The sequence below is a fragment of the Penicillium antarcticum genome, assembly GCF_028974205.1.
Source record: "Penicillium antarcticum strain IBT 31339 chromosome Unknown utg000009l_segment0_segment0, whole genome shotgun sequence".
NCBI lineage: Eukaryota > Fungi > Ascomycota > Eurotiomycetes > Eurotiales > Aspergillaceae > Penicillium > Penicillium antarcticum.
Genome location: NW_026695307.1, coordinates 1,840,087 through 1,864,401, shown reverse-complemented (window position 1 = coordinate 1,864,401; position 24,315 = coordinate 1,840,087). Strand labels below are relative to the sequence as shown.

The window sequence follows — 24,315 nt, the reverse complement described above, 5'->3', positions numbered from 1 at the left end:
TGACACCTGGGGTACATCACTGAAGGCCAGACAAATGACCGTGGATGTCCAGGCAACACGGGTAATCCTTAGTTGCGCCGCCGCACGAAGAAAAAAAGAAGAAAAGAAGAAAGTTGCCCGGCGATTTCGAGCTTTTATGTCCTGCCCGGGCGGTGGGTTTTTCCGAGCTCCTTCCCTCACCGAGCAGTCTCGTTTCGCACACAGAAAGAAATGGATTACATAAGCACTGACGCGAGGAACTTTTCCTTTCGTTGAAAGATTTTCCCTTTCTTCTTCATATTATCATGGTCGATGATGAGATTTTGGAATACATGATAGGAAGAGACTGACTCCCAATGGGAGCGTGATCTCACTTTAACCATTCACTGAGACCATTTATCAGTACTGCGACAACTACCGTGTCCAGCTGGAGCCGCTGGAGCTGCATACTCTCATTGGTCTTATCTTCGCTGCTCTTTTAATCTGGGAGCCCAGCAGGACCGTCACAGAGCAGACATATGAAATATACACATTCCCCATCCTATCGGTACGCTTAGCAGCCGATCTCCAGACCCAAAATCAAAGAAGGACCTTCGGGTTTAGAAACCACACCATCATACCACATCCACAGAAAAGAAATTAAAACCATGACGCAAACCCCATTCCATTGGATTAAGGTGAAATGCTGAATTGCATCACTGGATCTCCGGCGGTACTCGTGCATATCCATATCTCGGCCTGGTAAATCCACACCGGGACGCTCCCGGCTCGTAAAATACACGCACGTTGCCGACCGGCATACGGTCCGTCCTGGACGCACAACGTGCACAGAATAACTGGTTCACACGGGCCGTAAAGCGTGGAGCTTGGAGAGCCGAGAATGGAGAATGGAGACGGGCGTCCCTGGTCGTGGTCCGCAATTGGAGTTCTGCCTCTTGGCAGAACGAGCAAGGTCCCGATTTTCCACGCTGCAAAAAGCCGCCGGCAAACTCGCCAGTTTCGCTATAGCAGTTCAGTAGCAGCTCGGTGGCTTTTGTGGCGGCTCTTTCACCGAGAGCGAGGTGAAAATGTTCGAAATGATGGTCACCGGCCGCCTCCAGTTCCGTCTCACGTCCATATATAGTATCATGGACTCCGTAGAATCTCAATCATTCTCGTCTGTAGTTCTCGATCGGGAAGCGTGTTTTTTTCCTTACCTGCAGTCCCACTGTTTTGATCGGTGCCTGAGCCCAAAGAAGATGGACTGGACCCGGATCCATGGACGGCGACCTCATAGCTGCATGATTCTGTGTTGAAGTGGATGCTGGATCTGGCTTGAGTTTCAGGTTTCAGGTTTCAGGGTTCAAGTCTTTTTCATCCGTACATTGGGACCAAATGTGTTATTTCGTGATCGCGCCGATCCACGATGTACCCGACCCAAGGATTCCAGCTCTGGTTTTTCGGGCGGACAAAACCACAAAATGAAGAGAACTTTAGATAATGTTGCGCAGATATCGCATTCAAAAGACCCGCTTCCTTGATACGAGCTTGTTCTGTGCTCGTGTCTTAGTTTTGTGTAGGCTGTGCGTTTCCGTGTACTCCGTATTTCCCGCATTCTGTGCTCGTGCTCCGTGTTGGCTTTGTATCCACTGATGTGTGCGGGAGGGAAGAAATTGGTCAGTGGACAGCGCAGTGGCCACGGCCAGACTGGCAATCTCGCTGTTGATGCGCAGAGACACGACCTGGACCGATCCTTCAGCTGGGAATTTGAGATGCAAGGGAATGTGCATAATCGAATAATATCTTCATGTATACTCGCCACCGAGAGTAAGCTCCCGACCCAAGTTTCAGCTCAGCTGTGATTATGGTTTCAGCGCGTCGGACCAGATTCGCCACTGACGCTGGCGTGCATGCTGCATGCTTGCACGAAAGGCTAAGGCTGGGATAATGGAAGACAGCTGAATCTTTGGTGATTGGCATAGACACGCCCACCTTTCCCAATATGAGTTGTGTCAAAAGTCTTACGTACGAGCAGTGAGATGATCTGCTCCAACGTTAGCCCCCTTCCTTGGTTTTGAGCCGTGGGCTCGTACACTATCTGATGGGAAATGGAGCCGGGCGATCGTGATAGACACGGTCATCCACTCGACGGTATCTTCCCGAGTCTGACTTAGACTTGCGCCACTTACATATAGTTATCGCTAGAGAGGTTATGGTGCATTCTGCAGGGTTCCTGGTATTTTCGGTGGATACGAACTACGGGATATAGGCTGAAGATATTCCTCACGCGAGAACTTAATGTTGAACCTTGTCGTGTACCTTTTTTTTTTTTTTTTTTTTTTTCCAGTCTATATTCACTGAGTTTGACGTAGAATTAACTTAACTTTGTCCATGGGTGCCACTATCTCGGGCCCATTCCGTTGCTCCAGATATGGGCTCCCGATATGGGGGCAAGATCAGATAATGCACTGTGTTCTTTGGTGGACAGCCTTTTGGGATCCAGTCGTACCAAATGGTTGTCCGAGAAGATACGACATCGGAGGATCAAATCGCCTCTACGGGATACTCCAACTCTTCCAAATCAATTGGTCCACGAGGTCCCCATCCAGGAACATCCGATAATTGGGTCAGCCTCCGGGGAGAAAAAGCAGTTCCTAAGCCAAGGCCTCGGAAATCATTCTGGGTCAGGAACAGGAAGCTAGTCTCCAAGTGTGAATAGCCTCGCAAAAAGCCAATTGGGAGATGTACAAGTTGGGTCTAATGCACCACGGGATAGTTTCATCTCCGCATTTTGGGGGTGGTGTATTTTACCAGGGAGTACAGCACACAGATCGTGCCAATTTCGATCCTCTTGTCTAATTTGTGGGCTCACCGGAGGCTGATCCATACCTCGGGTGGAAACGAGTGGGGGGGGGGTTCCATGAACCATTCCCGAAAAGAGAAGCTTTTGTAAAATTCTGAAAACAAAGTGAAGGTCGTGATAACGCCATTGGTTGTGCTTGCTTTTTGCTATATCTCAGGCTTAGGAATATGCTTGTGTACTAGTTGTGCTAGCGTGCTAGTGTTAGGGGATCTCTAGGAAATGAACCCCGAGCTGTGTGTGGACTCCCAGATGCGCAGAAGATCTTACCCGAAACGAACCTCTGTCCTCCCCGTAGCTTTTCCACGTTCTTCCATGCCGGCAAGTGTGTTGGACATGTGTAGGTTCAAGGTAGATAGTGGGAGATCCGAGCGTACATTTCTTCTAGAATAGCAGGTAGCGAGCGATAGCATGGCTGATCTAAAGGTAAACCACGGTGGCAAGGGCAGGGACTGAATACCATACTGGGGTTAGTGTCGGAGGAAACTTTGGAACTGAGATCGCGATTCTGGAGTCCGGAGTATGCGGATACCGAGGAACTGAATGTGAAACATATGCAGTCTAGGGCTAAGCTCTAGTCAAAGTTTGTCTGAAATTCTCCGTGAGTCCACACATTCCCACAATCAAGTGCGCCTACGAAGTACTCTCCGTACACTGGAGTTGAGCTCTGCACGTGTACACCTAGGTACCCCTATGTCTACGGTGTCGGAATTGCAGATACCTCCCAAACAGGTAAAAGATGCTCCTCGACGGCGTTGAATGCGTCCCATGGATTCGCCACGGTGTGAAACTGGTTAGCCGAGTTTCCCCCCGCAATTCGCTTGAGTTTGAATGTAACATGACATCTCGCTGAGACACGTGCTCCGAGGACCTTGTGGCTTCGGTGTGAAGCTCTTTTTAGGGCGTCCCGTGCGTAGAGCCACTTCCAAGGTTAGAGGGTGGCAGTGCTGTGTATCTATATCCTATAGATTAAATAGCCACAACTGTCAAACCGGGCTTACTGTCTGATTCGGTTTAGAGACCACTGTATAAGGAGGCGAAAACAGCCCTAGAGATGCCACTAAGAAAATTCGAATCCATCTGCCTATCTCGAACAATCTGGAATAGACAGTTACTTAGAGCAATAAGTGGCATATTGGTAATCATTAGTCAATTACTTTAATCCACCCACGTTCTTCTCTCAACTCCTACTGTATCCAGCAAAGTCGTATAACAATGACCAGAATCAGGCCAAAGCTCTCCCAAGATGGAGCAACTCCACGAGAGCACACCGCAAAGTATAGGCTCCGCAAAAAAAAGCGACCATGAACAATAATGCAACGCCTCCCATGCCGAGAGGGTCTCGCCTCTACTGTCAAAAAAAAAGGAAAGGAAAAAGAAAAAGGAAAAAAAAAAACTCGCCAAGGCCCCGGTGCACGCTAGTGTAACCATAGGCCTCAAAACGCGTGTTCTGTCCCGAGATACGGTGAACTGGCTGTTTCAGATTCAGGCTCAACGGAAAGGGCCGACCAAGAGCGAATCCACCGTTGACCTGCTCCCCCACATGGAGGATCTGCGTATGTCACTTTGGTTTCTACTGTCTCCGTATAGAGTATGGTTTGTCTTTTTAAGCCACACTATCACTATCTTGCCTATGTTGGAGGTTCTTGCAGACCTGAAGGGAACAGATAAGTGTACAGTATAGTGCAGGTTAGTGGACAGAGTCTAGTGATTTGAACGGCAATCCGCGGATCTGAATATCCCTCAATTCCCGCTGTCAAGCCCACTCTCCTGGAATGTCTGGTATCTGGCATCCGTGCTCTCAAACCTCGGAGCCACTATCCACGCAAGTAATAGTCTCAATTCTCAATGACTGGGTCCGTTCCGCAGACAACACGACAGGGCCTCGACTACGCCATGGCATGATTCAACGAGACGAATAACTACTCAGTCTCAGTGTTAGATCCAAGAAAGCCGTTCCATGTGACGGGCGCTAGTGTCAAGGCAAATACTGATCCCTGCAAGTGTATCTCTGTATCTTGGTCGCTAAGGGCCGTTGAGAATCGGCAGGTGAATACCTTGAAGGCGGATCTCCGTCTTTGCTCCACTCTCTTTGTGACCTTTTGCGTCCAAGTAGGCGTGTATCATATGGTCTGATCTGTCCAAATCCCGAATCCGGGTGGCGTTTGAATTTGCGTATCTTTTTCTTTTTCCTGCGTTTATTTTGTTGCCTTTGTCAATTGTGGGTGGATTTGGCTGACATGTAAATGCACTGTTAATCATGTGGGTACTCTACGGAGTGGAAGTTGTCCTAGAGGCGACATGCATTCCAATCGAACCCTTGCTTGACGGGCGCAGGCCTTCGGACCTCAGTAAGTTTCTCCATGCTATGCATAAGTGACAGCTTCGACTAGTCACCTCTTCTGTGTGTCGGATACGAGCATGAGGATCTCCAAACGGTTTCTTGCATCTCTTGAGAGCTCTCTCTTTGCCCCATATTCCCACAATTCCCATATTCCAGCGGTCGCTATGATTCGTCGGGGAAGTGAACCTAGGTGTACCTGTTCCCGGCCAAGCAACCTTTTTATTTTATTTTTTCCAAATCGCACGGCCGTTTCCTCGATTGGTGTCTTTCCATTGCTCCCTTTACTTCAGTATACTTGGCAGATCAACTGGCAATGCCTCTTTGTTTTTCGGGGTCCATCAAGGTCCATAGAGGACCACTTAGTTCCCTCGGCTGCATTGGAGGACCTTCCGCGGGCCTTTAGTTATGGAACTAGGAACTGCCCGCCCGCGTCAATCTCCAGTCTGCTCCACTCACGTCTTTCTAGAGCTGTTGGTTTCGAGGCTAGAAGGTCTTCAATTCCCCTAGGCCGTTGGTAGTTGCCATAGCTTAGTTTTATCCCGTGTACTCCCGTGTAGCCCGTGTAAGGCCATTCCCAGTTTTTTTTTGGTGTGTCTCTGTTCTGGACCCGGTGAGCTTGAAGCTCTCATGGCGAGTCCGTTGAGCACAGGCTCGACGATCGAAATAAGGCGATAATCCAAATAGTGCCACTTTTTTTTTTTGCTTCTTTTTGGTTTCTTCGTTTTAGCTTCGAGCCCGTGGGCTTCACTATCCACTCTGTCTGTGCGACAACGGTGGCGGCCAGGATTTGGGAGAATCAAGCAAATAGTTTCAAAGGCAATATGACACAAAATTGAGAATGAGGGTATCCCAAGCTGCGAGCTTAATGTACAGTTATCTAATACCAATGATTGTGGGTTAGCACTAAGTGGACTTGTTCTCGAAGAGAGAATGACAGCCTTCCATGCATCTCTAATTTAATACGAACACTCCCTTGCAACCCTCGGAGTGATTACTCCAGTCGCCCTGGGTAGTTATGGGCAAGCCATGGTGTATAGAGTGGATAAACACCGAGTAATTTTGGCTAAACTGATCAGACCCCAATTTCCCAAGTCCACCGCGGCGCACATCATTGGCAGGGGAAGGTGGAAGTTTCCGCCGTGCGCCGACACTTGGCCCGTGAAGGAATAGCGGGCCTTGCAAGTGGACACTTGGGGAGACACTATCTTTAGAGACGAATCAGGTTGTGTCGCGGGTTTCCGACATGATGAAATGCCGTAGAGGGACAAGATTATGAAGTTCAGGTCAACTGGGATTGGTAGAGTTTGTGCCACAACCGTCAACTTACCACCTTGCACCATGCATACTAGATGTGTCGGATTCTGCGCCTCTCCAAGTTGCGATCCATCACAGATCACGGTACGTACATATTGGCCTTTATCCCCGGATCTACAGGTCATCAAGTGAGACGAGTCGTGCTATCACATCACCATGCAATCGGAACACATCACTTCGCGACCACGGCGGACCATGCCCAATGATGTACTGGTGAGACCAACTGCAAGCGTCTACATTTGGGCCAACATCAATGTAAGCCTGGTGGGTGGTAAGGTAATCTCCAAGGGAGCATGTGTTCAGCTCTTCGAGACATTCACACCCCCAATCATGCATCTTAGGGCATCCGGAACCAATCACCCGGAAACTTTCCCGAAGCGCTTATTCGACACTCCAAGGCATTTGAGTCTTTTTCCCTAAGTTGCATCCAATAAGCGTTTTCAGTTGCCTATGTGGTTCTCGCGGCTGTGCCCCCCGCAGCTGGTTCCTGCAGTAGGCCGCGCAATTGGATGAATATCGCCTTTGGGCTTGCATGCTGCCTGCCTGTACACTGTATTGGATATTGAAGTTTGATGCTATTGACGTGTAAATTCTGTTTTTGTCATGTACAGTATAGTGTACGTGTGCATGTACATCCAACAGAGTACAGATAATCAGTGCGCGCACCCTTGCAGCGGTCGGAAAGAAACACACGCGATTGATTAGGATCCATGTGGCAAACTGATGCAACTAGTGGCCTCAATTATTGTTTTCACGTCAAACATTGAAGCCGAAGCTAAAGCTGAAGTTAGAATGTGACTATAGAATACATCCTCGGTGATCCCCGCGTCGAGAAAGGATCATATGAAATCGGAGTAAGCGTGGAAAAGGTGTAGCCAATACCGACCGTTTCACGATTAAGAAGTAGCACGGTCGCCACCGTTGATGGCTGATCGGCGAGGCAAGTCCTCAGCGACTTGGATTTGCGTGATGCACGGTGAGCTATGGGCAATCCCAAAGGGGTAAGTGATGGACTGGCTAAAGTTTCCAGTGGAGGATCATTTGTGCCGTCTGAAATGCTGAAATGACGAGAAAATGTCGATCGCAGGACGGCACACAGCGTGGGGCGTGTACTGTACTGAAAATACTACTCCGACTTTGCTGATAAGAGAAGGATTTCCGCTGGCACGCACCCTCGTGGCCTGTTTCAGGCACATACTGTCGACAGTGTTAACGGGTTGGGGGAAGGTGACAAGCTACCTCTTCCAATACTACGAATTATCATCTTACCATTATACAATTGGACACCACTCATCAATGGTGGAGATACTCTTTTTGGGGCAGTGACCGAGTAAATTCATTTAATTTTAATGTTTGCCCCACTTACATGCGATTGGCCTTCCCCCCAGACTGAATATTAGTGATTTTATTTTCTCATTTTATATATATATACATAAATATATAAATATAAATATAATATTTAATGAGACAAAGTACCCGGTTCCTGGCCCACACTAGTGACCCGGCAAGTAGAATAGCAGATCACTCTTTTACCCACCGCGACCTGCTATCTCTCTCATCTCTCTTTTTTTTTTATTTCCCCGCCTATTTTTCTGTCTTCTCTCTCTATCAAGTCCTTTTTTTTATTTGTACTTTTTTGGGTTTGGGGTTCCTCTGTGGATTTATTTGGATCTCGACTCTTCCCTTCCTTTAACTATTGTCTCCCGGTTCCCAGCAACCTGTCTTTCCTTCGACACACACTCATTCCTATACCTAATAGCTTTGGTATCATTCATTCAACCAAACACACCACACCACACCACACCACACTTCAATCAACTTCGATTATAATCATATTAATTTGACGTGAGCCTTTCGTTTGGTTACCGCGTTTCACCAGGTATGTATAATACATCAAGCAAACAGTGGAATATCAATTGACTCTCATCAGTACAATGGACTCAACATACCACATGGCACCTACTTCGGTGCAAGGACAGCCTTCGTTTGCATACTACCCCGACTCCACACAACAGAGACAAGGCCACTATCAGCAAGAGATGTACTATGGACAGATGCAGTATGGTCAGGAGCAACCGCTGTACTCGCCCCAGCCCATGATGAACATGCACCAGATGGCAACCACGAATGCCTTCCGTGGAGCAAACATGAGCTTGACGCCCATTGCTTCGCCCCAGCCATCCCAAATGAAGCCTTCCATCATGGTCCAGGGCTCTCCCGCCTTGATGCCCATCGACACTCGGTTTATTGGTCACGACCTGTACGCTTTCCCGTCGACTCCTCCACTGTCGTCCTCGGGAAGCTCCATCAGCAGCCCACCTTCAGCCCATGGCGCGCTCCCAACCCCCATTCACGACACTTTCTTCACCTTTGACAAGGTGGAAGGTGTCAAGGAGGGCTGTGAGACCGATGTGCACCAGGAAATCCTGGCCAACCCCGACTGGGCCCGTACCGACTCCCCACCGATGACGCCTGGTGAGTTTTATAGATCACAGCCTATGATACCGCAGAATTGTGGAGATTTCATGCAAGGGAGAAAGCTAATCGTGATGTAGTCTTCATTCACCCCCCTTCTATCACTCAGAATTCCGATTTGTTGTCTGCTACTTCTTGCCCCTCGCTTTCCCCCTCCCCCTCCCCCGTCCCGAACGATCTGCTCGCTCCCCAGAGCCTCTCTGCTTCTTTCTGCGACCCCCGCCAGCTGACCGTGGAGCCCTCCGTCAATGTGCCCGCTCAGGACCTCCCCCCTCTGCCAACTCTGTCGTGCGAGGAGGAGGAGCCCCGTGCTGTGGTTGGCAGTGCGTCTGTGACGCTCCCTGTCAACGAGAACCCATCTCCCTCTTTCAGTGCTTCGACCCAAGACCCTCTGAGCTCGCTGCCCACCTTTGACAGCTTCTCCGACCTCGACTCGGATGACGAGCTGAACCGTCTGGTGGAGTTCCACCCTGCCGCCAACGCCGTCTACCTCGGCGACAAGCGCCAGCGTACCACCTACTCGGTCGAGGATGATGGATTCCTCAGCGAGCACAGCCTCGAGGACTCAGACGACTCCGAGACCTTCATGCCCAACGGCCTCCCCTCCTTCGAGTGGAACCACGCCGCCCAGCCCCAAGCTGAAAGTGAAGAAGACTTCGAAGAGCCCAAGACCAAGAAGCGCAGCGTCCGCAAGTCTCGCAAGGCGTCCCAGGACGAGGCCCAGGCCCGCAAGCTCTCTGAGAGCAGCCACTCCGACTGCTGCTCGGACGATGGCTCTATTGACGCCGACTGCTCCGAGTCTGCCCCCGTCTCAGTCAACCGCCGTGGCCGTAAGCAGTCCCTGACCGACGACCCATCAAAGACCTTCGTCTGCACTCTCTGCTCTCGTCGCTTCCGTCGCCAGGAGCACCTCAAGCGTCACTACCGCTCCCTGCACACCCAGGACAAGCCCTTTGAGTGCAACGAGTGCGGCAAGAAGTTCTCCCGCAGCGACAACCTCGCCCAGCACGCCCGCACCCACGGTGCTGGCTCGCTGGTCATGGGTGTCTTGGACACCAGCGACACCGGCTCCATCTCCTACGATGATCAACACGACGCCGGGGCCCTAGCCGATGTCATGTATGACCAGGCTGCCGACGCCGGTGGCTCATCTTCGGACCGCCGGGCGGCCAAAAAGCGCAAGCGCGACCTGGCCTAAGTCCATGTTTGCTTTTTCTTTTTTGTATTACGAGACCAGGAGCTTCCTACTGCATATAATTATACATTCTGTCGTCTTCTGGCTGGAAGCTCGACTTTGGTCTTGGGTTCGGCGTCTGGGCATTTACACCTGGTATTGGTGTACGGGGCAAGGGGTTTATCCCCATCTTTTCAGCGATTGTCTTCAGCGGGGATCATACGGGTTGTGATTATGCCCTCAAAGCGGGTTTTGGTTTCTGGCGAGTTTACACATGGGCGCAGTGTTTTTGGTCCATGGAGAGAGCAATCAAAAAATAACAAAAAAAGGGAACACTGAATGTTGGCATCTGTCTCATCGTATAGATGCTGGGGGTGTTGAATATTTCCTTTGTCTGTTTTTTTCTTTATTGTCTTTTTCCTCCCTGTGTTTTTGTTTCTTTTTTTCCTTTGTCTCTCCCAATATCTCTTCTGGACCACACTCGGCGTGAGCAATGTGCCTCACCTTTGATCTCTACCCTGCCTTTGGGCTCTTCTCTTCGTGTACACCCTGTTTCTTTCTCTTCTTGTGACTTTCTTTCATCCTGTTCACTTTTTTTTTTCGCTTCTTTTACCGTTTCGTTCATCTTGCTTTGCCTTATTCGATGTAATATTTTTGGTGCTTTGTTTTTTTTTTGTTTTGTCCCCCTTTTCTACTTCCTTGTGCTGGTCACATTCGTGTATAAGTTAATTTGACCACTCCCCCTTTTTCATCATTGCTACATACCCCATTTGTGTTGGTACCAGTTCACATCTCTAGATGTTGATTTACATGCATCAATTACATCATAATCTCACAATCTTTTCCAATGTAGCAGTGTACACTTCAGTAATTGAATCATAAGTTGATTACCTTCGATTTACCGTATACGCCATAGTAAACAATAAACTCAAGTATGAAAATGTACAAGTCCACTTATCGCCTTATCGATAACAGACCCAGCAAAAATAACCCCCCATCAACTGCCAATTCTTACTCCAACACACACCAAACCAAAACACGATGGCCCAACCAAGCCCAGGCCTAAACGTGATCGCCCTAATATCAGGAGGAAAAGACTCCCTCTACTCAATCCTCCACTGCATCCGCAACGGCCACCAAGTGGTAGCCCTAGCAAACCTCTACCCAGAGCCGTCCCCCTCAACCACCAAAGCCGACAATGCCAATGACGAAGAAGAAGACATCGACAGCTTCATGTACCAAACAATCGGCCACAGCATAATCCCTCTCTACGAAGAAGCCCTCGGCATCCCACTGTACAGAGAAGCTATCAAAGGCAATGCAGTTGATACATCGCGCATCTACAAAAACACCACCACTACCACATCTACATCTACATCTACACCCGAGGAGGCAGATGAAACAGAATCCCTCATTCCACTCTTAACAAGGATCAAAAGGGCCCACCCAGAAGCAAACGCCGTCTCAGCAGGCGCAATCCTATCAACATATCAACGCACCCGAATTGAGAATATCGCCGGAAGACTAGGTCTCACGCCTTTAGCCTGGCTATGGCAATATCCAATCCTTCCAGCGCCGGAAGCACGAATTGCCGATCCATTGGCTGTGGCGCAGGCGGGGTTATTGGAGGATATGGCTGCCGTGGGATGTGATGCGAGGATTATCAAGGTTGCTTCGGGGGGGTTGGATGAGGGGTTTCTTTGGGAGGATGTTTCTGGATCTGCGAATGCGGGACGGAGGGTGAGGGGACGGATTGGGAAGGCTATGGGGCGGTTTGCTGGGGGTGAGGATGTGAGAGGGGCTGTTCTGGGTGAGGGGGGTGAGTATGAGACTCTTGCGCTTAATGGGCCGGATTTCTTGTGGAAGGGACGGATTGGGGTTGACGCGGTGGATGTTAGGGTGGGAGAGGGGGGCGTTGCTTTTGCTCGGGTTGTTGGGGCTAGAGTGGAAGTTAAGGATGGTGGTGATGGGGTTGCTCCTGGGGATGTTAGGAGGCCTGGGTTGTTGGATGGGGTTTTTGAGAAGGCTTTGGAAAGGGACAGGGACTATGAGGAGGGTTCTGAGGGTGCTTCGGTGGTAACTGGGACAAGTGCTTCGTCTCCTGAGTGGACTGCTTGTGAACCTGTGCACCGACAGACTGGTTCGTCGTGGACTATCTCCAATATTGTTGCCCCCGAGGCTGGTCCTGGGACAGGAGAGCAGATGAAGGGTATTGCAGACAAGGTCGTGCAAGCGTTGACGACCGCCTCACCGGCCGAGTCGGGTACACGATCAACAGATGACATCGTCTTTGCTACCGTCCTGCTCAACTCAATGGGCGACTTTGGTTCCATGAACGATGTCTACGTGTCGCTCTTCAACAAACCCAATCCTCCTGCGCGAGTTACAGTCGCCTGCGGAGACCGTCTACCATCCAATGTCAAAGTGATGGTCTCCTTTGTGGTTGATCTGTGTGCGAGAGACCTGCGTCAAGGCCTCCACGTTCAGTCGCGATCATACTGGGCACCAGCAAACATCGGACCATATTCACAAGCCATGTCTGTTCCACTGCAGAACAACAGCAGGTTGGTACACATCGCTGGCCAGATTCCTCTGGACCCTGCCTCTATGGAGATGGCACAAAAAGAACAGTCACCGTTTGAAAACTACCGTCTACGAGCTGTGCTAGCTCTCCAGCATCTTTGGAGGATTGGTGAAGCCACGCAGGTTGACTGGTGGCTTGGTGTCGTGGCCTTTTTGGCTCGCGGAGAACAAGCTGCTGCTCAAGCTCAAGTGGCCTGGCGCCTCTGGGAAAACATGCACGCTCTACCCAACAATGAAGATGAAGATGACGACGAAGGTCCTCAACTGGATGCGTGGGATCTCAAGTACGGACGTCGCACGGAAGAAGTGACTTCTGATGCCGCCGCACTTTTTCTGCCCAAGTTCACTGTCCTCAATTCCGAGTCTGCCACATCCATCCCCCCTTTCCTGGCTGTTCAGGTCGACGAACTCCCACGAGGAAGTGATATCGAATGGCAAGGTCTGGGTGGCCGATGCGAACAAGTCAAACTTGGTACCGCAGAAGGTCCAGCTTACACCACCACCATGGACGGCCAATACACCTACATTAGTATTGAGGTTGAGGCTGGATTGTCTGACGATGCATGGGACGACCGCTTGAATTTGGCCATAAAGACCCACTCTCAGAACCCTAGCCTATCTCAGGCTGTGTTGTACACTTCCTATTCGCTGTCCGAAGCTTGGCCAGGACAGGTTGTCCCATGCCGATCGATTTGGGGACGAGGAGGACGAAAATTGGGTGCAGGCATTATCTTGCAACAATCACATTAGACATATTCGCAGTAACAGAACAGCAATAGCTTGAAAATATCAAGCATTGAGCAGAAAACCCTCAAAGTCAACAAACAACGATGTCATCCGACGCACAGTCCGCTTTCATGTGATAGGCAAAATCCTCTCCGCGTTCAGAGATAACAGCCTGCCACGTTCCTAACATTTACGATTTCCTCCCCCCCTTTGGACTCAAGCGCACCCTTCTCTATCCTCATACTCTCTTACGCGACATGACGCATCCCTCAACATAAGAATGGTGCCATGACTTTGCTCCACGAAGAACAAGTGACACCTCGCAGCAGTACACCCCTCAGCCCCGAAGTGGCCGAGAACCTGCGCCAATTTAATCGTTCACCCCATCCATACCACAGAAGCCAACGCATCGGCTCGAGCACCCCCTCCGAATACGGGGACCTCCTCCACCCCCTCTCCTACTCAAGGTCCTCGCGCACGCCTAGCGACAGCGGCACCGAGGCAGACGATGAGAGCACCGGGATACTTCGAGGCCTACCCGCCCCGCCATTGCGCCTACATAAGGGCCTGAGGTCTGGGGAGGGGGATTCTTGGTTGCCAAGCTTACGGCCATGGCCTTCGTTCGCGCGACCTGTCTCGCGCACTTCACGGCGGAGCTCCGATGAGGAGATGGAGGAAGAGGCCTTCGAGGCTAGAACGAAGTTTAGACAAACCAGACGAATTGAGGTGCTGCGTCGGTTACTGGAAGCTGCGCTTTTGATATCTGTTGGCGTTGTCGTGCTGTACCAGAACGGCGCGCGGTCCGTAGCGTGGGCCTGGAAGAAAGGTACGTGGAAATGTTACGATTACAATGGCATGGGAGATGCTGATTGATTTACAGAGATTATTACCCATTGTATCGTGGTGATGAGCCTCTATGCCGCCTATCCGCTTCTCGTTCGTGCATCCCAAGGCCGAAGCTGGCGCATCTGGCACATCCTGTCTACGAAACGCTCGCTCTTCTCTCTCCCCGCGAGTTTCGACCCGGCTCCCCTCCTCTATCCGATCCTGATCCCGATCTTTGTTTCACTATCTCTGTCTGGTCACGTCCCAGTGCTTATTATGCCTAATATCATCCTCAGTCTGTCCTCTCTACCCGCGCCTGTTATCCCACTACAAAACTGGACGCATGGACTTAGCATCTCGCATTGGATGGTGACATTGATTCCACTTGTCGTCTCCGAACACTTTTCCCTGGACTCTACCATCCCAAAACCACTGTCGCTTCGAGGGTTCGATGCGGAGTCCCTAATTCTTCTTTTCCCTTTGCATCAAGCGTTGATACCCACTTTAGACTTCTTGTTGACGACCAGCGTTCTTCCTGCAGAGCTGCAGCTTTTGACGACTGCTTTGATCAATCTGTACTTGTTCGCTGAATCTCCCCAAGCGGAGATTTTAAAAGCCCTGTTATGGCTTGGTGGCATGTGTTTATTCGCTTCATGTCGACACATCCTGCGTTGGGAGGTTGCTCTGGCTCGAATTCCTAGCTGGAAGTTCCGCCGTCCCCCGAACAGCTCGCATTCTGCGCGAAAATTCTTGAACATGCTTGACCATCGACTTTGTGAGAAACTAAGTCGGACTGGTGCCTCGGACGATGCTTCATCAGATAGCGATGTTCCGAATGGACATTCGTTTGCGAGACCGCGCAAGACGAAGACTATGCAGATGACTTCTCAACGTGGTCCTTCGGCAGAGCCTGCATCTGCGGTTGAAAAGACCCTCACTGAGGAAATGTTCGAGCAATATTCTCGCAAGATGCAACGCCGACGCCATACCATTTCTACGTTTGATGAGGCTGTTCGAGAGGAGCGCGTTCGAACCACGGCTGGTGGCCGACGCAAGAAGCAGATGGCTCCTGGTCTTACTGCCTTCCTATCGCTCACTCATGCCCAGGCACAGGTCCGCAAATGGCTGTACGCCTTGCTCGTTTACATTGCGTCCTTGCTGATCATCATCGGACCTATTCGGAACTATGTGGCAGAGCGCGCTCTACAAGGCCGAGATCCGTTTGGTTGGGCTGTAGGATATCTGTTCGGCAACTTCTCCAACGTCCGCTTCTGGATTCTCATGTTGAACCTGGAATACTGGATTGAACTGCCCCCTCGGCTTGACGAAGATGTTCTCAGTGCATCTTGCTTCTTCGGGTCGATCGAACATATCCGCCAGACTACATTCGGTGCAGCTAGCACTCGCCTCCTGCTCAGTGGCTACTGCGCAGTCGTGCTGCTGACGGGGTTGCTTGTGGTCGTTCAGCTCAAAAGTGTTGCCGAAGTCGACACGCGCCGCAAGATCTTCCACGGGATGATGGTGCTGATGTTCTTGCCTACTATTTTTGTCGACCCCGCATTCTGCGCCCTGGCGTTGGTTCTGGTCCTTTCGGTCTTCCTTCTATTGGACCTATACCGCGCGTCCCAGCTACCCCCAATCTCGCGACCACTCACCAATTTCCTGGCGCCGTATGTTGACGGCCGGGATCACCGAGGCCCGGTTATCATCTCCCACATCTTCCTGCTGATCGGTTGCTCTATCCCGCTCTGGCTTTCTATCTCCGACCTCCCACGGACCGGCCTGGGACCCTGGGCTGGATGGGAAATCCCATCACGAGACGTCAGCATGGCGAGTGGTGTTATTTGTGTGGGCATGGGCGACGCAGCGGCATCCCTCATCGGCCGACGTTACGGTCGACTGAAATGGTTCTGGGGAGGGGGCAAGTCCCTCGAAGGCAGTGTTGCTTTTGTGGCAGCGGTAACCATCGGGCTGATCATAGTTCGTGCCTGGCTGGTAATAGGGGGATGGCCCGTGTCTGGCGTCGAAGGCGTTGTGGCACGGGGGCCGTTTTCCCTTCACTTCTGGTTCTGGACTTCGTGCAAGGCGGTTCTGGCGGCCGCTGGAACTAGCGCCACCGAAGCGATCCTCACTGGTTGTAATGATAACGTCGTGGTCCCCGTGGTGTTGTGGCTGTTAGTGCGGGGTCTTGGCGTTTGACACGCCACGTTGATGTGCATAGATGCGATTTGTTTGCTTTTTTGTGCTCGGGGATTTTTTCTGCATCAGTTCTGTGTATGATATTAAAGAGGACATAGCGTGTACATATGAGTCAACAGATTGGGTGCCTAGCATGGCGTATCTGCCTTCAGGGCGCTAGGGCCTGGTATAGGCTGCAGATAAGCTTCACCGTACTACAGTGTCGAGTCTCAGTTTGATAGGTCAATTTCAGCCCAAGGCTGCCCTGGGAATCCGGGGAAGGGAGTTGACGAAAAGGAGCCGGAAGATATCTTTACTCTTAACTCGTTACTATGTTTGAACATATTTTCTACTGTATGTCATAGATCGCCCCTGATCTGTACCGCCGATCTCGGCCTTATCTAATCGATAAGCACATGACCAGTGCATGATATCAACTCCTTTCCTTTGACGGGCACCTTGGGGGATAATTCATTTCTGATCTTTTTCATCTTTCTCTGCTCTTGATACTTCCTCTCCTCTTCATATCTCTATCTCTCCATATTGACCTTTCATCTGTTGTGGTCCCGAATCAGTCCACTCCGCCCTCCTGACCGCCTTAGATCATCACCGCCTGTCACTCGTTATCGTTGGGTCACACCCCCCCCAATCGTGGAGATCCTTGGGTCCAGCTTTCCCCCATCACATCATCTTGCCCTTCCATTAGACCAGTTCCTTTTTGCCTCCCCTATATTCAAACTCGCTTCTATACATACCTTTCTTCTTGCTTTCCATCTAGCTCCGTTTGCTAGAAGTACATACTTTCACATTATAACCCGAGCTCGCCTGTCCAGTTCCACGGCACTCTTCCAGTACCTACCCAGACCCGTTGTCCCGGCGGTTCCTTATCTTTCCAGGCTCCCCCGGGCAACTGGCAGCGTCATCGTCCAAGCCTGATGGGCCTCCAGTATTGTACATCTTCATTGCTGCCGCGGTAGTTGTGGTTGCTGGGGTGTGTTTCACACCTGGTTATCCCCAGCGAGAGTCTCTACAGCCATAAGAGGCTGCGGCGCGTCCCGCAATCATGGCGTCTCAGCATTCGAGGCGCTCACGCGACCCCTCACGCCCGGAAATGTCCATCGGTCGCTATACACGGCTGGACGAGATCGGCAGAGGAAGCTTCGCGACAGTCTACCAGGGCGTGCATACGGTAAGTCTTGATCCTTTATCACGAATATTTATGGCAGATGCTAATGGATTCTTATCTGCTAGAAAAGTCGAACCTACGTAGCCATCAAGTCCGTGAACCTCTCGAAGCTGAACAAAAAGCTCAAGGACAACCTTTCATCCGAGATCGATATCCTCAAAGGCCTCCATCATCCTCATATCGTGGCTCTTATCGACTGCCATGAATCGACCTCTCATATTCACTTGGTTATGGAATACTGCGCGCTGGGGGACTTGTCGTTGTTCATTAAGCGCCGGGATACCCTTGCAACACATCGATACACACGAGACATGATCGCCAAATATCCAAATTCACCTGGTGGATCCCTCAACGAAGTGGTGACCCGACATTTCCTCAAGCAGCTCTCAAGTGCGCTCAAATTTCTTCGAGACCGAAACCTTATCCATCGAGACATCAAACCTCAGAACCTCCTCCTCTGTCCCTCCCCATCGTCCTATCGGAGTGGAGCTGCCCAAGTGATTCCTTACAAGGGCAGTGATGACTCCTATGAACCCACAACTGGAATCGAATCACTACCAATGCTCAAGATTGCGGATTTCGGCTTCGCTCGTTCTCTACCAGCTACCTCGCTGGCTGAGACACTTTGTGGTTCCCCACTGTACATGGCACCTGAGATCCTTCGGTATGAGAAGTATGATGCCAAGGCCGATTTGTGGTCTGTAGGCACTGTGCTCTACGAGATGGTGGTTGGCCGTCCCCCATTCCGGGCCACTAACCATGTAGAATTGCTACGGAAGATCGAAAAGGGCGAGGACCGTATTCGCTTCCCTGAAGAGAATCCAGCCTCGGACGACATCAAAAAGCTGATCCGGGGCCTTTTGAAGCGGAACCCGGTGGAGCGGTTGAACTTCCCTGAATTCTTTAACAACAACGTGATCAATGATCCCATTCCCGGACTGGTGGCTGATGATATTCCTGGAGCTCGGCGACCTTCCCTTGATACTTCTGGACCATCTCAATCACCACGGCCGGCTCAGCTCGAAGCAAAGGCCGAGGAGTCTCCCTATGATCCAGTGGATGAGAAGGGCACGTATCCCATGGGACATCGGGCTTCTTATGGCCAGCAGAAATCAGGGACTCCACCCACTGCCACAAAAATGCGTCGCACGGGAAGTGCGGACCGGCCTTCATCGGGAATTACCAAGGAGCAGCAACGAGGAAGTACGCCACCTAAACGGCCTGGTCCTGTCAGCCTTGCCACTGCCCCGGGACGTCAGGAGCTGACTGATCGCAATGCAACAACCTCAGCCATGGAACGTCAAAGGCACCGGAACACAAATGTCGGCTCACCCAAGGCAAGCGAATCGACAGTTCGTGCCCAGGAGGAGCGGGATCGGGCTGCGCAGGAAGTGGCCTTTGAAAGAGATTACGTAGTTGTTGAGAAGCGCGCAGTCGAAGTCAATGCCTTTGCGGATGAACTAGCTCACAGCCCACGTCTCCAGGGTGGGTTCACTCGTCCAGGACAGACTGGTGCCGGATCTCGTCGCGCCACAACGCAGGGTCTACCTACAGTATCACCATCCACTCCACATGCCAACGCGGCCAAAGCCATGCAGGTTGTTTCAAATCGCGCTCGTGCAGATTCAACGCACCAGCGCCAGCATTCTTATGAGAGACGCTATGGACAAAGCCCTACGTCCGCGACCTCAGCGATCTCGAAAGCACTCAACATGGCCAGCGGCCGTCTGTTTGGCATGGGATTCTCTCCTCCGCTTGCTATTACGAAAGGTGGACGGTCTCCGCCTCTAGCTTACAACCCATTCCCCGCATACCCTGCTGCACAAGCAAGTCTCATGATCATGGGCGAAGGTGGAAAGACAAATATCACATCCGACGAGGATTGCAAGACTGTCCAAGCTATCGAGGAATGTGCCACTCGGAGTGATGTGGTTTTTGGATTTGCCGAAGTCAAATACAAGCAGCTCGTTCCGCTAGCACCTTCAGCGCCAACTGATCCGTCTGCAAGGCCCATGGGTAACGATGTTGATTCGGCTGGGTCCGACGATGGACTGACAGTCGATGCCATCGTCACGCTTTCCGAGGAGGCCTTGGTACTGTATGTCAAGGCGTTGGCGTTGCTCGCCAAATCGATGGACATTGCCGGAGCTTGGTGGTCGCGCAAGAACCGTGAAGAAGTTTACGGCGAGTCACCTTCGAATAAAGACAACATGAGTGCGGTCGCCAGTACCCGGATCAACTATGTCGTTCAATGGGTACGCGGACGTTTCAACGAAGTGATCGAGAAGGCAGAATTCGTGCGAATGAAACTCATCGAGGGTCAACGACGCTTGCCCCCAGACCACCCCAACCACCCGAACAACCATTCCATTAGTTCTACCGCGGGTTCAGGCTCATCAGCAGACGTCGTAGTGAGTGCCGGTGTCACAGCCGAGAGACTCATGTACGACCGTGCACTCGAAATGAGTCGGGCTGCAGCAATCAATGAATTGACCGGCGAGGATCTCGCCAACTGCGAGATTACATACGTCACCGCCATCCGCATGCTTGAAGCTGTCCTCGAGGATGACGGAACACGATCTGGGTCCGGCAGTGCCAGTGACCGCCAGAGCAGTTCCCAGCCAAGTGATAAGGTCATCTTGGATGATCTTATGGTTGAGGATCGGCAAGTCGTCGTCAAACGTAAGTAGTCTGCTCTATGTATTTCACCACTCCTTTCTGATCTAACTCGTACACACAGTCGTCTCCAGTATGCGTGGCCGCCTCGCATCTGTTCGGAAGAAGGTTGCCACCTTGTCAAAGCGGTCATCAGCTTCAACGCCAGTGGGTAGTGCGGGGAAGATGCCTCCGTCTAATATCGTATCTGTGGCGCCTACAACAGGTGTAACACCACCTAGGTGAACCTGTCATCGATCTTGAAATCCATTGAGAATTTTACCCCTGAACCAATCTTCACGCGTGGTTTCATACTCCTGGCCCTGTTTAGCTTAGAACATACTGAGCTACGCGTGAACAAGTGTCCTTCCAGGAAATTCTTCCTCGCCTTTCTTCGACTGGCTATATATCAGCTAGCCTGAAGCTGACTTCACCTCATTTATGATGCTATCTACGTCTTTACGAAGATGCTAATTTCTTCGTTCATATTTTTCTATTTTTGTCACACCTTTCACGTTTTTCGCTTACACTTTGCCATATATCCCACAGCACGACAGTACTAGGCCCGGGAGTTCAGTTTGTTCCCTATTTTATCCTTTTCCTTCTCCTCATTCCCCTTTTGACCACTTCTTTTTCCTTTCCTCTCTCTTTCCTGTATTGTTCACGGATTGGCGTTTGACCTGGGCACCCACGGTATACAGATTGGCACTTGATTTTTGGTTTGGGAATTTGGAGGTCAGGGCGTTTTTGGTGAAGATTTGGTCGCAATGCAGATATTGCTTAAGATGTATTGTACATAGAGAAATCGAGGAAACTTACTATGATGTTTACAAGCAACTTATATATATATTTATATATATATGTAAGTCCCAAAGGGGAAGGTGAAAGTGCTTGGCATGATCAAACCCTAACTATGGCGTGATCGTGCACTTTTCTTGTGGTCTTTCTTGTCTTGGCATTTATATCTCTTCAAATATATCTCCTGTGAACAGGCTACCAATGCCTAAATGTCAAATGAACTGCCTGTCCACGTTGACCTCTAACCCTAACAGGATGTTGGAATTTGGAATGTGAGACTTCGGCCTTGGCTATATATTCTCGGCCCTGCATGCGGCAACTTCCACTCCGTGATTTTCTTTTTTTTCTTGCGCCGTGCGAGCTGAAGTCCTAGCAACAAGAAGCTGAAATGACCACACCCCTATCCGTCAATATATAACATACTAAACCAACGGAGTTCCGAAAACATGTAATCCCATAAACACCATCGGCCCATCCAGACGATGGTGTGCCCAAGCCAACATCAAAGATCATGGCTTCTGGAACCCTTCCAAGAAGAGCTAAACCCAGAAAAGGCAGAAAAACCCTCGCATGATCCACAGATCCACAGATCCACAGTGTAGCGGTGCTATACAAATCCATAATCAATTTCCAGGGTAACATCCAAGACCCTGCCCAGCCGCACGAGGCACTATTGCATCAGTTTTAGTGCCAGCACCTCATCGTCGTGCCGCTGGTAGCCGATTTATGGACGTACATTATTCAATATTTATATACACTACCAGTGAGCCTGGTCGTGCAGTATACAAAGTCCTGGAAAGGTCTTCCACGAGGATTGGTGTTTTCTTTACTCCCACTTACATCTACATCCACTGAGCTGTCACCTGCCCCACTGGCCATCTCTCTCCATCCGGATTAATTGAGCACGTCGTGATGACTGGGCCGAGTGATGCCATCGTCGAGACTGGCTCGCATAAATCGCCCGTCACTGATACTAAGTTCGCTGGAGATGATACGCCTAGGCGTGCTGATGGTATTACCGGGTTGTGTATGTTCTACCTGCTGATGCATCTAATACTGGAATATCTGATCTGATTTAATCTGGAGATATAGACGAGGGAAATGTCTTCGAGGCATCACCGGAAAACCGTCGCCAACTCGGTGTATTTAGCGCATCGCTTTTGATCTTCAATCGGGTTATTGGAACGGGTATCTTTGCTACACCTGGTACCATCCTTGCTCTATCTGGGAGTGTTGGTCTCTCGCTGTTCATGTGGGTATTCGGTACTGCAATTGCCATGGCTGGCACGGCGGTTTATCTGGAATGGGGAACTGCGATTCCAAAGTATGTCCAGTATCCAACTGACAACTTTTTCTGATAGAGATAACTGACACGCACTTGCAACAGAAACGGCGGCGAAAAGAACTACCTCGAATATGTCTACACCAAACCCAAATTCCTCGCAACAGCCATGTTCGCCGCCTACGCAGCCCTACTAGGCTGGGCAGCAAGCAACAGCGTCGTTTTCGGCGAGTATATCCTCCACGCAGCAGATATCGAGGTCGGAAGATGGAACCAGCGTGGAATTGGAATGGCATGTCTCTCTGCCGCCTTTCTTATCCATGCTGTCGCTCTGAAATGGGGTATTCGTCTTCAGAATCTGCTTGGTGTTGTCAAGTTGATGATCATTCTCTTTATTATTGTTGCTGGGTGGGTTGCTTTGGCCGGTCATACCAAAGCTCCTACACCGCATAATTTTTCTGATGCTTTTGCTGGTACAAAGGGGAGTGGGTATAGTATTGTTATGGCGCTTTATAATGTTATTTGGTCGTTTATTGGGTATTCCAATGCCAATTATGTAAGTGTATCTTGGTCGGCTCTGGTGATGTTAATACTGATTGATTGTATAGGCCCTGAGTGAGACGAAAAATCCAGTCCGCACGTTGAAGATTGCGGCACCTGTTGCTGTTGGATCTGTTGGCATTTTGTACATGCTTGTTAACATTGCCTATTTCGCTGCTGTTTCCAAAGAGGAGATGCTCAGCTCTGGCAGTGTTGTTGCTGCTGTGTTCTTTGGGAATATGTTTGGCAAACAGGCTGAGAAGGTCATGTCAGTCTTTGTTGCTCTTTCTGCGTTTGGAAATGTGCTATCCGTTATCTTCTCGCAAGGTCGAAGTATGTACTCCTGCTTTCTGAAGAGTCTATTATACTGACAAGACCTCGCTATAGTTGTCCAAGAGCTTGGTCGTGAAGGCATACTGCCCTTCTCCAAGATCTGGGCTAGCAATTGGCCCTTCCACTCTCCAGCAGCCGGCCTGCTTGAGCATTACATCGTTTCAGTCATCATCATGCTTGCTCCTCCCCCAGGTGATGCCTACAACTTCCTAGTCAAGTAAGAACTTACTCTTCTCCAACCACAACCCACGGCTAACAGAATCTGCAGCCTGATCTCATACCCTCTCTCTATTGTCAACTTTTTCGTCTCCGCCGGCCTTGTTTACATCTACATCACCAAAGAGAAGAAGTTCCCTAACTGGGCACCCGGAATTCGCGCGACTCTGCCCGTCACAATCTTCTTCATGCTGTCGAACCTGTATCTTGCAATTGCACCATATGTGCCCCCGAGTGCAGGCCAAAATGTGTACGAGAAGCTTCCCTATTATTTGCACTGTGTTGTGGCCCTGGGACTGTTTGCTGCGGGTGCAATCTACTACCTTGTTTGGGCTGTGTTGTTGCCATGGTATGGGGGTTATGTGCTTGTCAAGGAATCTGTTGTCGATGCCGATGGATGGTCTCAAAGTGTTTTTACGCGACTACCATTAGCTGCAGCAAAAAGCTCCTAGGGTAGGACTGAGATGCAATATTACATGCATTGCTATGTTGGAGATATTGATTCCCAAGAAGGGATCTAATAATAAATGAAAGCTTCAAGCCTATGAGCTAGTCAGAGGTCGATTGGCCTGAATCGATTTGCCGAGGATGACCAAGTGCCTTGTCATATAGTGGCATCAAAATGCTAACCATGGTCAATGATGTCCCAGTCTTCTATGGTAGCCCACCCAAGAGCGCAGAACGCCGTCATGAGCCCCTCAAACTTGCTGGTATACTGTCTTGCAATCGTAACAGCAAAAATGCTGTCCCAAGTTGTGTGCCATAGTGAATTAAGACATACACCGGGTGAAGTTGCGTAGTTGAAGAAGAAAGAAAAGAAGAGGGAAAAAGGGAACAAAAGATGCAAATCCCCCGGGGCCCTCACCGC

The 24,315-nt window shown here is 50.4% G+C and overlaps 5 protein-coding genes across 5 annotated transcripts; all 5 read left to right on the top strand.

Moving 5' to 3' along the window:
* Positions 1–8,410: 8,410 nt before the first annotated feature.
* sebA (putative C2H2 transcription factor (Seb1)) lies at positions 8,411–10,149 on the top strand (the record flags this gene model as incomplete). The annotated part of the gene is made up of 2 exons (XM_058467128.1): positions 8,411–8,951; positions 9,032–10,149. The coding sequence occupies 2 exons, from the start codon at positions 8,411–8,413 to the stop codon at positions 10,147–10,149; spliced, it is 1,659 nt and encodes a 552-aa protein (XP_058314974.1).
* Positions 10,150–11,166: 1,017 nt separating this feature from the next.
* N7508_009064 (diphthine--ammonia ligase family protein) lies at positions 11,167–13,458 on the top strand (the record flags this gene model as incomplete). Its single annotated transcript, XM_058467127.1, has 1 exon — positions 11,167–13,458. The coding sequence occupies one exon, from the start codon at positions 11,167–11,169 to the stop codon at positions 13,456–13,458; it is 2,292 nt and encodes a 763-aa protein (XP_058314973.1).
* Positions 13,459–13,722: 264 nt separating this feature from the next.
* Positions 13,723–16,458, top strand: N7508_009063 (putative phosphatidate cytidylyltransferase; the record flags this gene model as incomplete). Its single annotated transcript, XM_058467126.1, has 2 exons — positions 13,723–14,260; positions 14,315–16,458. 2 exons carry the CDS (start codon positions 13,723–13,725, stop codon positions 16,456–16,458), a joined length of 2,682 nt encoding a protein of 893 aa, XP_058314972.1.
* Positions 16,459–17,492: 1,034 nt separating this feature from the next.
* Positions 17,493–20,524, top strand: atg1 (serine/threonine protein kinase ATG1; the record flags this gene model as incomplete). The annotated part of the gene is made up of 3 exons (XM_058467125.1): positions 17,493–17,626; positions 17,689–20,305; positions 20,364–20,524. The coding sequence occupies exons 1-3, from the start codon at positions 17,501–17,503 to the stop codon at positions 20,522–20,524; spliced, it is 2,904 nt and encodes a 967-aa protein (XP_058314971.1). The 5' UTR covers positions 17,493–17,500.
* Positions 20,525–21,988: 1,464 nt separating this feature from the next.
* N7508_009061 (high affinity methionine permease) lies at positions 21,989–23,899 on the top strand (the record flags this gene model as incomplete). The annotated part of the gene is made up of 6 exons (XM_058467124.1): positions 21,989–22,103; positions 22,169–22,400; positions 22,464–22,914; positions 22,967–23,231; positions 23,286–23,448; positions 23,500–23,899. The coding sequence occupies 6 exons, from the start codon at positions 21,989–21,991 to the stop codon at positions 23,897–23,899; spliced, it is 1,626 nt and encodes a 541-aa protein (XP_058314970.1).
* Positions 23,900–24,315: the final 416 nt, after the last annotated feature.